This window comes from Chelonoidis abingdonii, chromosome 7 (genome assembly GCF_003597395.2).
Source record: "Chelonoidis abingdonii isolate Lonesome George chromosome 7, CheloAbing_2.0, whole genome shotgun sequence".
NCBI lineage: Eukaryota > Metazoa > Chordata > Testudines > Testudinidae > Chelonoidis > Chelonoidis abingdonii.
Genome location: NC_133775.1, coordinates 95,046,970 through 95,060,908, shown reverse-complemented (window position 1 = coordinate 95,060,908; position 13,939 = coordinate 95,046,970). Strand labels below are relative to the sequence as shown.

At 42.5% G+C, this 13,939-nt stretch overlaps 1 protein-coding gene across 2 annotated transcripts in view; it reads left to right on the top strand.

Moving 5' to 3' along the window:
- The window catches only part of ARHGAP26 (Rho GTPase activating protein 26), a 324,880-nt gene that overhangs the window by 194,509 nt on the left and 116,432 nt on the right, over window positions 1-13,939 (top strand). For both annotated transcript variants that reach the window (XM_032769159.2, XM_032769157.2), the window contains exons 16-17: window positions 871-929; window positions 3,628-3,733. In XM_032769159.2, the coding sequence (XP_032625050.1) occupies window positions 871-929; window positions 3,628-3,733 (165 nt within the window). The remainder of the gene's footprint in view (window positions 1-870; window positions 930-3,627; window positions 3,734-13,939) is intronic.

The window sequence follows — 13,939 nt, the reverse complement described above, 5'->3', positions numbered from 1 at the left end:
CCTAGGGAAGTTGTGGAATCTCCATCTCTGGAGATATTTAAAAGTAGGTTAGATAAATGTCTATCAGGGCTGGTCTAGACAGTATTTGGTCCTGCCATGAGGGCAGGAGACTGGACTGGATGACCTCTCGAGGTCCCTTCCAGTCCTAGAGTCTATGAATCTATGAACGGTTAGCACAGGAATAAGGTGAGAGTATGAGACACAGGACTGGAATAGTAGGTCATTTCACAGGTCAGGACTGAAGTGTATAGGCAAATCTGAGAGGAGCCCATGACTAAAATATTAGAGAAGCTGCAGGACAGGATTGCGATCCATTTTAGGATCTGCACAGAGAATTAGCACAGCACTACCAAGTGCCATGCATAGCTTTAGCCAGTGCTCTTGGTCTCTCGTTTTCATCAGAACCAAAGTTTACACAGGCTTTCCTTCAAAATACATGTTAAGATTTCCAAGGCACAAAAATGGGTGGATGTGGACAATTCATTATGGAAATGATGATTATTAGAATTTTAGTGCTGTTTTCTGTGACACATTTTAACATCAAGTCGCTTAGTATTTTGTTTATATATAATACAAGGTTTGGAGAATTTATAGGAAAGTTTGGCCAGTTATTTCTTTTATATATCTTGGTAATTCTGCAGTGGTAGTTGATTCAATTGAAGAGAGGAAACGAAAACTAAAACAAAGCCCCCTCTGTATCTTATGTTTTTTCTGATGAGAGGAAACTAGTTAGGAAAGTTGGTATTGCTTAGCTGTGTCCTTTATGATTTAAGAATGGGTTTATGGGAACAACAGACTCCAAGCTGCTTTTCAGTGTTTCAGTGATTATTTTATTGCTCAATTGTGTACGTTTTGCTATTCCTATTCCAGAATGCTCCCTGGACCGCTCATGATGTACCAGTTTCAAAGAAGCTTCATCAAAGCAGCAAGTAAGTTTTTGTGCATGTGTGCTTGTGACAACCTTCTAAAGAGAAAAATTCCTTTGCAAACAACTGAGTGTAACCCCAATGCCAGTACTCTCCCACTGAACTCCTGATGCAAAACAGACTTTGGTAAATGCAGTAAAACAAAATTGGAATTGAGATGCAAGGTGCATGTTGTTAAGTGTACTGTTTTTTAAAGAGTCTAAGTGCTGGTGGGTGGTATATTGGTATAATTAAAGCAGAACAATTCTAGTGTGGAGGCAGCTATGCCAGTATAAAAGTGTTTATACTGGTATAGCTGATTTCTACATAGCACCTTTGTATCAGTACAACCGTGCTCCCACTAGGGATTGTATCACAATAACTACTTAAGTTAAAAAAATCACACGGTACGAAATCTATGTGTAGATCAGATTTACAGGTGACAGTAGCACTTATTAGGCAGTGCTTTTCCAGTAATCTAATTCAATCTGTTCTATCTTCAGTAGTCACTCTCTATCATCCTTTCTTCCACTGCTTTTCAATAGTCCTACAGTTTTAACACTGAGGTTCATAGTTCTGATCAGCTGTTATGTAGCAGTTTGGTTCTAACTGCAGTGGAGATACAGCTCCATGAAATGAATCCCCTACTCATTTAAGGAGAGATAGTGACAAGTGGATGTTAGTCATTGAAGTCTCATTATAGAGCACAGATGCATACCAAATTCCTACTACAGTTATAGGAAGGTTTGGTAGAACCACCTACTGAGATTGCCTGTCACTTCCCATTTTTAGACCCTGTTTTCAGTTGCCTATAATTTTGTCACACTTAACAGTTTGAGCATAAATTTGCCATGAAGTGTGTACCTCGGGCTGATTTTTCTTGGAAAATTTCGGCTAAAATGGGTGCTGCATTTCTGAGAATGAGGCAAGGGAAAAATAAGGTGGTTTTTTTGCGCAATCTAAAAAGTCCTGGTTACCTTTTCTTTCAAAAGCTCTAGTGCCACCATACTGTTTAGGAGGACTTGAAATTTGATAAGAGATGTCAGTGGGTGGCTTTTGTGTCAGGGATGTGACTTTTTGCTGTCCCCATGAAAATCTGCCCACATTTGGCCAAGTTGTAAGCCTTTCAAAAATTGTAGCTTGTACATGCTCAGTGGAGACTTCTTAGATTTTAGCCTCTAAAATCCCCAAAGATTCATCTTCTCTAGGCATGCTCCACCCCCTCACGTCACAGGAGTGTAGTGAAAATAAATTCGCTAATATTTGAAAAACACTCAGAAATAAAGTGAAAAGAGAAAAGCTTGTGAAGAAATGAGCAATTCTATCTTCAGTACAGAACGGGAATAGTGCTGAATATACAAGTCCTGGGGCCACACATTGAACAATAAGGAGAAATCAAAAATATTGAATAGCTGCTTATTAAGTGAGCACTGTCCATTCTGTGCACTATATGAGGCAGGGGCTCTGTTTGGTGTGTAATTATGGATTTAAGTTGCAGACATTGGTAGATATGAAGCTATTCAGTGCTGTTCTGAGGTATTGAATGGCGTTTGGGACCAGGAATCAGAAATCCAGTTCCCTTATTTCACTCTCTCACTGACTTTGGGCAAATCACTCAAATTCTCCGTGTTTCAGATTTATTTCTGTGAGGATGTTGTGTTCTAAACTCACGGGGCCATTGTGAGGTTGTTAATTGTTTGTAAAGAGTTTAGCATCCTTGAATCTCAAAACAAAAACCAGGTACATAGCTGCTGATATTGCTAGTCTTTCTTGTGGTACGTTAATGTGCTGAACTGACTCCATTTGAACCTGCCCTTTCTAGAAGGGAAAGGGAGGATGAAATATCCAAGGGAGGGCTTTTAACAAGATGGCTTCCAATGACTATCACCAAAGGCCTCATGCTATAAATGAAATGCAAATATTAAGATATTTCCACTTTTGTGAATGAAATAAGGATGACCAGTTGTCAAAACCTTTCTAGTTATCAGGCTAAAGTTACCCTTATGGAGACTGAATATTTATTATACAAGCACATTGAGCTGCTTTCTCTGTTGAAACTAGCCAAATGGTAGCCAATTGAAGTACAATCAGCCTGTTCTCCGGTCACAAGTGCCTTGGCTTTGTTTGGCATTTTGTCAACTTCCATCCTCAGTCCTTTAGTTCACCCGTTTTGGTTTGTGTGTCCCTTTTTTTTAAGAAACTTGTTTTCATCATGGGAGACTACCTGGGTAAAAAGAAATAGAGATAGACGTTCCCCGTCATCCCCAGAATAGCCTGTAGCCTGGTGATTACAATGTGGAAGGTCCAGGCTCAAGTCCGTCCTTGCCAATTTCACTCTCTCCTGTGGGAACTGTTCCATTTAGTATAAATAATTTAAATATTCCCCGCAGGATGGTCTTAAACCTGAGTCACCTGCATCTCAGTTGAGTGCCCAGTCTGTCAGGTGCAACAAATATTTAATTATTTCACAGAATGGAACAGGTCTGACAGGAGGGATTGAGAGACAGAGACTGACTCTGTAGATTGGCTATTGGCCATTCTGATCTCTGAAATCTTGAAAATATTCACGGTATTGGTGAACCATTCACCACCTAGCTGTATTCAAGACGCCTACATCTCTGATTGAATCTCTGTCCTGATCTGGGTGGGTTGTTTTAGGTTTTTTTTTTTAAATAAAAATAAGCAGGTAGCAGATCGAATAATATCTTGTTTCCCAATGCAGAGCTGGAGAATCAGGAATCCAGAATCTCAGAGATCCACAACCTTGTTCATCGGCTCCCAGAAAAAAACAGACAGATGCTGCAGATGCTCATGAACCACTTGGCAAAGTAAGTATATGGCTTTGATATACTTTCTTTTTTCCACCATCCCTAAAAGTTAATAGTCCTAGAAAAATTTCTTGTGTGTTTGGGGTCTTGAGTCAGATCTGACTGCATTACGGTAACTGAAAACCTATGTGTGAAAGAATCATTAATGCAAAGAAGGATACGGAGAAGATGCAGTAGGAAAGAAATCCTAGCTTTCTGACTGTTGTATATGATCACTCAGCATTTGTGGTGCTTCAGTCTACAGTAACCACTTCATTGCTGTGGTGTTGTTTTAAATAGAACGCACGTGCTGTGCTAATGGAAATGTACCATTGCTTCCAATGGCAGGTTAATAGGTGATGATTGTACAGGTGTTGCAATGGAGAGGCCATAGTAATGGAGGTTAAAAGCAAATCAAAATCATAAGGAGATCAGAGTTATCACAGTGATACGGTACACTACATTGCCACATCAAATATATTGTCCCTATTCAGCCTGATTCATCATACTGCCAGTGCTTAGGTCACCTTGAAATGTTTTGGGGCAGAGGGTTTGGTAAAGTTTTGATTTCCGTCATAGGAGTGGCCTATAATCTGCCCTCATAATTGCCATAGAGCTCATTGGTTAGTGTTTAAAGAAGTGAAAACACCACCCAGAGTGACTGAGCAGTTCACATGCCAGCTTCAGGAATAGGAGATCGTACCTGGCCATTCCTTCACCATGTATACAGGAAAGATTAGCAAGGAGTCGAGGAAACATTGGAATGAGTGAAGCAGGCTGTCAATAAAAATTTGGGAAAGCATAAAGCTATCTATTTAAAAAAAAAAAAAAAAAAAGCCACCAGATGCTTTCTTGCGACTTTTGTGCCTGTGCTATGGAACCAGAGCAAGGCTATTTAAAAAGCAGAAAAGCTGGTTTAGATCGTAGTTTCAAAACCTCAGATGCTTACAGGCTCAAGCCAAAGGAGAGGGAGTTCCAGCTACTCCACCAACCAAATATGCACAAGGCGTCTCATGACTACTTCAGTGCTTTGCATTATTTTTTTAGTGACTGTTGTTTTATTTAAAGGAGAACTCGCTTTTAATCACTGTGGTATTCGGAGGGGGAAGGGAAGGAGCAGGAGAGCACAATGGGCTTTGTGCTGTTTTAGCAGCGCTTTGTTAAAGAGAAAGAAGGGATTTAAAAACAAACAAACAAATCATATGAGTGTGGCAGAATTTGTTATTTTTAAGGGTAAAATGCCCTTAGCAGTTTTTCCCATTACATAGCTCCTCCTAGGGAAAGACAGGAAGTCACTATAACTAAAGGCTGTTTTGCTGCTTTTTTGTTTTTGTTTTTTGGAATTGGAATAGTGAGTTAAAAGGGCCTGCAAAGACATTCACTGAATTCCTAGGAGCAGTGCCTGCATGTGCTTGCTAATATTAATAGCTAGCTGTATTGTTTTGCTTATAAATAAGAAGGTATCCATTGTAGTTGAGGTCGCCCTGTCATTAATTCCTGAGACACAGTCAGGTCATAGGCTCTCATCAAATAGCCACCACTCATTACAGTCCGTCTGCCATCTTCACATATGAAAGTATTTCTTCTCCCGCATTGCTATGTGTGGCCCCTTTGTCTAGTGAAGCATATGTTGCTGTACTAAAAGACATTTTCCCTCTGGCCTGGAGGCACCATCTCTAGGGTTAGAGGAGGATAGTTCAGTCCCTTTGGCCTGTTCAATCTGTGACCTCACTGCTGAGGCGGTTGACTAGGGGGACAAGTAGTGCCAGTGGGAACCTTTAGTGAGATAAATGGGTGTGCAATTGATTTTAAGCTTTATCCTTCACTTAGTATCTGCAGAGGATAGTTGAGGCAGATGTATGTGTGTTTGCGCACCATGGGAAGGGAAGGGGAAGTGTGCATGGTGAGGACTGGAATGATTTATGGAAAGGGAAATATGGCAGTGTTCTAGGGCTTAGGAGATACAGAGCAGATAGGATTCTTTCAGTGGGTAGAAGAAATCATCCCCTGGACTGTTAATGCAAGTGAATAATTTTCGCTTTGCTAATGCATACACTGCATGATTTGCACATGCAGAGGGCCAATGTCTCTCCCAATTTCCCAGGAAAGATTTAATAGTAGTGTGTGGCAGAGAAGCCTCATGTTACTGAGACTTTTGCTACTTTCACAAAACACACTAAATAGTATCTTTTGCTAGATCATTATAGGGGTCTCTAAATACATGTAAACTGCATTGGTCAAATAAATGAACAGGGATCCTCTTGAGCTGTATTATCTCTGATGCATTTCGTTTGCTTTCTCTCTAATTTGCAGTAGAACTCTTAATGTGGACTAGTGGAGTTCTACTATTAATAAAATGGCTAATACAGTTTGACATGGCAATTATTAATTAAAAAATTAAAGATCAGTCTCTCATAAGCATCTCTAAACTCTTAGTACGTGTGAAGTACAGCATTACTTAGGAAATGCTAAAACACTTATCTACGCTAGAGAGGGGTTCTCATACAGCTGGACTCTTAAAGGTTGGAGGCTGGAGCTTTGGGTGAGGCAAGTGGTACTTGAGAGTAGAACACACCCAGGCACAGAAACAGACTCTCCAAACCCTGAGCGAAGGTGGGTTTTGCTATTAGGCTATATGACCACTTAAAAGAAAGTAGAAAAGGAAAGATACAGGAGATGGAAGGGTGGGTGCTGGGGAATGCTCAGAAGAGAGCAAATCGTAGACAGGAAACAGGGAGAATGAGAAGGCTAGAAATGAAAAAATTAAGTAGATTTCAGCTGCTAGGTTATCACATTTTACTTTATTCCTGTTGCTGCATATATTTTTGTTCATTTTTCCAGGCAGTTTTATATTCTAATAATTTAAAATATGATGCATGTGCAGTCAGAACTATTTCAACAGCAACCAAACGCTGTTTTCTCCTCCCTCTTGCCTTTCAGACCCGGTTTTCTTGGAACATACTATTAGTGTAATCTTTGGTCCATTAATAGTTTAAACCTGTATTTCTCTTTTACAGGCACACATTCACTGTTTCTGTGATGAATCCAGCTTTGATTTACTGTTACTATAGGAGGATAGTGATGTTTGTCATGATTTACTCAGGAGTATCGCTGTAGGAGGAAGGGAAAACCCATGCTGACTTGAACCGTCCCAAAGTTTGCAGCTGTTCTGGCCTATGTCAGCAGGAATTTACCAACTAGCATTTCAGCAGAGGCAACTCTAGAAGTTACAGTGACACAGATGACCTGCCAAAGTGCCTGGGGTTTCTGTTTCAAAGCTGGTGTGAAAGCTGAGCAAAGAAGCTTAACTAAAGTCCAAAGCATTTTATTAAGTAAAAGGTTAAAAAACAAAAAAGCTCTTGTGAACACCTTGTTACTGTTTGAGTTACAGAATTCTCTATTGTTTAATCCATCTGTTACATCTCAAACTCTTTCCTCAGAGGGAAAGTACTCTGGATTCCAGGGTTTATGGAGGAATTAAGCTAGGCTAAGAGCAGGTGCAGAAAATGAAATAAAAACAATGTTCACTTAAAAGAGTATTGCATATTTCAGGAGGATTCTGCCAATCCTTGCACTCTCTTTAGACTTTGGTGGATACATTTTAACTAATTTTTCTTAATAAAAGTGGTGTAGTAGTTTAGTGCTGGCATTTCACTTTTTTTTCTTCACGGCGATTTGGCTGGAAGTTCATTTTTCTTTTGGTTCTATGGAAATGTCTGTTACAAAGTAGGTCACTGCAGTGTTAGAATTGTGCCAAGGCTGAGCCCTGTTAGTTCAAGAAGCAGCCCGGGAATGTCTCATGAGTGACATGAGTATGTGTTTTCAAGGTAGGGATGGGGATGGCGTGGAGTCCGGATAAATAAAATTGATTTCCCCCCCATAGGTTTTTCATTTTGGTGTCTGACACAAGATTGTAATTTTGATACTGTTACAGTTATAAACTTGGAAGGGCCAAATACTGTTATGAATAGAAACATAAACAAGCACTTACATTACACATTTTTGAAATCTGTGAATATTTTAAAACTTTTTTTTTTTTGCAAAACAGCAGAATGAGATTAAAAACATTTTGTGTAAAATCAGCTGGAGTTAAGAAGTCTCCTTGTAGAAAGAAAACTTCTGGGATTTTTCTTCTTTCTGGAGGGAAGAGAACCAGTGGTTAATATGCTATCCTCCACTCTAGCAACTCACTTTTTCTTGTAGATTTTTAAGCCTTTTTGTTGCTTAAATCCCTCTTGGGCCCTAACATCTATCCTTAGGGTTGGTCTAAGGTTTTTGCCCTAATTTAAACATTTGGATATCGGTATAAATGCATAAACACTAGAGAGTTACACTGACTTAATCAAATGAAGTTTTTTTCTACCAATTTAGTTAAACCAGTGCAAAGCAAAGTGTAGTCAAGCCCTTTGTTGCCAGGTGTCCAAGAAACTGTGCTAATTATACTACGTCTCAATCTTTGGAACCAGATTTCACTCTTTCTCCTCCGCAGGTGTTTAAATTAGGATACCGTATATACTCAATCATAAGCTGGTTAGTTTGTAAGCTGACCCCCCCACCGATGGATACTGGATGGGTTTTTATGACTCGTTCATAAGTCGACCCTATAATTCAAGGGTCAGCAAACTTTGACTCCTGGGCCATCAGGATAAGCCGCTGGTGGGCTGAGGTGGTTTGTTTACCTCGAGTGTCCGCAGGCACGGAGGTAAACCTAAGTAAGCAAAGTGTTCTAGCGCACCAGCTGCTTACCCTGATGGGCCGGGACACCAACTGGTGGGGAAATTTTTTTGGGGGGGAGAAGCTGGGGGGCAGGGGAGTAACCCCTGTGACCACCCCCCACATGACCCCACCCCTAGCCCAGGACCCCCACGCTCTCCCCATCTCATCCTTTCCCACCTTATCTGGAGAGGGCCAGGTAAGAATGTCTCTGACCTGGCCGCAGCCTGCTCTGGGGGGCTAGGTTGGGCAGCGTGGCCGTAGCCTGCTCCGGGGGCTGGGGGGACGAGTGGCACAGCCATAGCCTGCTCCGGGGGGGGCTGGGCTGAGTGGCGCGACTGCAGCCTGCCAGTCGCAAAGCTTTGGAGGCTAGGGGGAGACCAGCATGGCCAGAAATGGAGAGACTCTGGCCCCGCCTCTTCCCTTCTGGCTCTACTGCCTATCCTTGCTCCCTCTGTTATGGGGAGGGGCTCTGTCCCACCTCTCCCTCTCTATACCCCTGCATAAGTCAACCCCCTTCTCTGGTGCTTCCCTTTTTTACTAAAAAAATTCGGCTTATGAATGAGTATATATGGTAAATGCTTTGGAGATGCAGAAAAGGAAGATTTTGATCCATTTCCATTTCAGGAGTTAGAATTTTTAGTCTCATTGCTTTATTTTTATGTTTGAGAATGTTTTGTTGTAGCTGAGAGAACCATGCTCGTTAATAGATACTTTGTAGTTCTATAGCACCTTTCATCCAAGGCTCCTGCGGCAATTTTGATCGTGTTTCCCCTTGTGACTCATATCACCCATTGCTGTTTGTCTTTCTATCTGCAAACATCTCCTGTCAGTCTGAGGCAACAGACTTGCCATTTTCTCTGGGCTGTGCATCTATTTCCTTTTCTTGTGAAAGATCAAAACAATTAAATGTATCGTGTCTAAAGTGTGTGTACGTGCATTTAGTAGGATTCATTCTCTTTAATCATTCACAGCTGCGGTCTGGCCAATAGAGACTTGCCCCCTCTGCTTTTTGCTACAGTAGTGTATTTTTGGTTCTCGTGTTCTAACCAACACAGTAGTGATCACTACCTGTAGCACAGATTGTTCTCAGCTTCTCAGCCTTGGTTTCCGTTGGTTCTGCAAGGCAGCAGCTCTCTGATGTCAGCCAAGAGTGAAGGTTACCCAGCGATCTTTCTGCATTACAGCTCTCTAGCCTGTACCTGTGGGGCTGTGCTAGAATGAAAGAAGATAGGAGGATGGGCTATGCACTGGAAGTGGAATAAAACTAATTCCAAACACTTATATCAAGGTCTTAAATCATTTTCTTACTAAAGGGCCATTGGCAAGAAAGTCCTCCAGGGTCATGTGCAGAACCAATGGAAACCAAGGCTGAGAAGCTGAGAACAAATATAGCATTTGCTGTATTATTTATGTTGCATAGTCGTATCTTTGGCCTGGGTAGCATATATTTTTTTTGCACTTAGGGGAAATGGACAACGCTTCAGGCCTGCTTTTGGGCAGACCTAAATATCATGATAGAGGCCATGTTCCCCCTTGGTACTGAGTATGGCACTTATCTCTACACTTTCAGCAAGTGACTAGACGAGGGTGGGCAGACTTTTTGGCCTGAAGGCCACATCAGGTTTCAGAAATTGTATGGAGGGCTGATTAGGGGAGGCAGTGCCTCTCCAAACAGCCAGGCATGGCCTAGCTCCCTGTCCCCTATCTGACCCCCCACCCCTGCTTCTCACCCCCCAATGCCCTTCCGGGACGACTGCCCCAGCTACCCCTCGCTGTCCCTTGACTGCCCGCCAACCCTGACTGCCCCCTGCTGCGCCATCCAACCCCTCCTCTCATTTCTGACTCCCCCCACCCCCCAGGACCCCTGCCCCATCCAACCACCCTTCTCTCTGTCCCCTGACTGCCCTCAGAACCCCTTCCCCTGACTGCCCCCTGCCGCCCCATCCAACCCCCACCTGCTTCCTGACTGCCCCCCGGGACCCCTGCCCCCATTCAACCCCCTGCTCCTCCCCAACCCCTATCCACACCTCCATCCCAATCACCACCCTGAACTCCCCTGCCCTCTATCCAACCACCCCCTCCCACCCCCGCTCTCTGTCCCTTATCATGCTGCCTGGAGCACCAGTGGCTGGCGGCGCTAGAGCTGCGCTGCCCAGAGCACCAGGACAGGCAGCTGTGCTGCCCAGCAGGAGTCAGCCACACCATCGCACAGCATAGAGCACCGGGTCAGGCCGTGGCTCTGCAGCTGTGCTGCCCCAGGAGCTCGCTGCCCTGCCGCCCAGAACATTGCGACAGTGGCACAGTGAGCTGAGGCTGTGGGGGACGGGAAACAGCAGGGGGGGCTGGGGATTAGCCTCCCGGGCCAGGAGCTCAGGGGCTGGGCAGGAAAGTCCCACGGGCTGTGGTTTGCCCATTTCTGGACTAGATCAGTAAATCCTCTCATTGAGGCACCTGTTCATCAAGATGAGCTGTTGCAGAGCTTTTACCGTGGAGGCTTTTTTCCCTCAAGGTGCAGCAAGCAATCAGGCTTTTTCTTCTTGGCCTGGCAGGCTCTGATTTCATCCTCATGGCTGCTGTTTATGCTGCTGATTGGTAACTGTTCATTTGTTGGGTTTATGCACTACTTCCAGAAAGCCATTCTTGTCTAGGACAGTCTGGAAATTTCCATTTGTTTCTGGGGCCTTTCAGATGCTTCTCTCTCTCATATGTTCTCTTCCCAATCTGGTGTACAAAAGAAAATAGCAAACCAAACTCTCTGGACCTTGCATGGAAAAATTAAACAGAGTTCCTCCCTCTATTTCTATTCTTTCTTTCCCACTTCAGTGGGATATTTTAATTTTGCCAGATACTCATGTCCTAATCCTTTGGACTGTGAGACACATTACAGCCCTGGACAGAGATCTGGACCTGCTCAAGTCTGTGATTAACTCCTAGGAGAGATCTCGGGTTATGATCTCCTCGGTGCTTACTCCTACTGTGGAATAAGAAGAGAGTCACACCATTAGAAGTACACCTCTACCTTTATATAACGCTGTCCTTGGGAGCCAAAAAATCTTACTGCATTATAGGCGAAACTGCGTTATATCGAACTTGATTTGATCCGCCACAGTGTGCAGCCCCGTCCCCCCAGAGCACTGCTTTACCGCGTTATATCTGAATTTGTGTTGTATCGGGTGGCCTTATAACAGGGTAGAGGTGTAATCGTAGTTCAAACATAGGTTAATATAGCTCATTAGATTGCTTCAGTGTTGTTTGGTTCTGTGCCTATCCTGGCTGATATGAAAGGTAGTCAGCAGGCATATCAGGAACTTCTTTTCGCCCTGTCTCCTAATATAAGAACAAGAGATAATGCAGTGAAATTGAAATGTGACAAATTTAAAACTGATAAGAAATAATTTTTCTCACAGTGCATGATTGGACGGTAGACCTCATTGCCACGGTATAACATTGAAGGGCAAGTAGTTAGCAAGATTAAAAAAAGGCTTGGAGTTTTACACCTATAACAATATTCAGCATTCTTATAGTAAATACTTAAAAAAAAAAAGTTTTTGAAGGCATTTAAAAGCTTATGCTTCAGAGTTTCAGCAAATCTTAACCACTAGAATTTAGGAAGAGTGTCACTTTGAGGGCAGATTATCCCTCATCTGCCTACTGCAGGGTTTTTCGCACCTTCCTCTGAAGCATCTAGTGCTGGCCACTGCTGGAGATAAAATACTAGATTGGATGGACCATGAGACTGATCCAGTCTCGCAATTCCTGTATTGCTGTGTTGCTTCAGACTCAGCTGAATGCATAGGCCCTTTAAAACAGGTGCCTACTGATTGTTGACAGAAGATCTCAGATTTCTTGGAACACACTGGGGTTCCCACACTGAGCAAGCTTTAATGTTCAGTATTTTTGTGTGAGAAGTTTCATGTAAAAGTTCAAAACAATTAAATTTGGGTCAGATTTGCATGATGATCACTGAGCACAGGCAGGCACATCTGCCCTTGGAATGAGATTATAATCTCTTGGTGAAAGTTGCCACACCAACCTTTCTGCCTGCCAGGGCTTTTCCTTTGGGTAACACTATGCCAGAGTAGTTGTGTGTTCATGTCAACTTCTAGTTTGTTCTCCTTCCCCGAGCTCATAATATAACATCATATTATATAGGGCTTACTAAGTGGATGTCTTTCAGATAGATTCTTAAATGCTTAAGTCCGTGGGAGTGGGCATTCATGAGTCAATGCACATTTTGCAAGAGTTCTATTTGGTGTCAATAATTGAAATTTCCCTACTCCACTGTTCTTTACCTGTTACTATTTTCAACCCCATACATGGCTGTACTGCAAAAGTACCACACTTGTATATAATTTGCATTGGAAGGCACAATATAGATATCAATTATTATTTGTTCATTTAGATCAGTTGCCTCTGATCATAATCACTGGTCTTAGATGTTATTTCTCCACTCCCTTGCTAGATGAAGGATTTAGTTTAGCTTGCTTCATGACCGTAGCTTGATAAATCAGAAAGGTTTAGTACGACTATCCTTCCATAGAAGCACCAGCATTATTTTCTGTTTAAAGTAGTTTTTGATTGGCACTCTGTTGTCTGTTTTGAGGTCTCATTGAAGCAAATGCATTAGTGTGTGTGAATGTAAATCAAGAGTTCTGAGTGCAAGTCCCAGCTTTGCCACTGACTCGACGTGCCATTGGGCAAGTCGCTTTATCTCTGTGTCTCCGTTTCCCTATCTGTTAAATGGGGATAACATTTACCTCAGAGGGATATTGTGAGGATTCATAAGTTAGTGTCTATAAAAGGTGTTTAAAAAAACCCTGAGATAAATGGGCAAAATACATGCTAATTGTAACTTCTGCTTCTCTCCTTCCTCTTGGACTTCCCCTGCTGCCCCCTTTCGGCCCTCCCAGTTGGGAAGGCTAGGGAAAACAGACATTAGTTACAGAAAAATACTAACTTTATTTTAGATTCTTCTGCAATCTTTTTAAGCCCAAACTCTTTAATCTTTATGTGTTTCAGAGTGCTGCAGGGTGACCACACTCTCCTGTTAGGCAGAGAAACCCTATCACCCTGTCTGCTGTCCTGTATGCTGTATCCCCTTTGCTGGCTCCATCTGGCTCCAGCTCTTACCCAAACTTGTCCAGCTGGTTCTCAAGACCAGAGTTATTAAATCTGGCACCTTCCACCATCATTAAAACTAATTAAGTAAAAAATATTGCACACTGGAGCAAAGTATTCCAATTTCACACCAGCTCTGAAATTTCTGGCAAAAGAATGGAGACTTACTATGTAGGGAACGGAGTATTTTTGTATACTGAGTACTCTGTCCGCCAAATCAAGAATATTTTTTAAAAGCAAATTCTCCCATAGTTTTCTTCACAGTGAGGCCTTAACCTGAATAGCCCTAAAAATACCACAGGCTGAAGTGCTACTTGCTAATTCACTACACTGGATATAAAAAGTTGCTTCCAACAGAGTTCCGTAGACAGGAAGAGAGATGTAGAAAGGAAA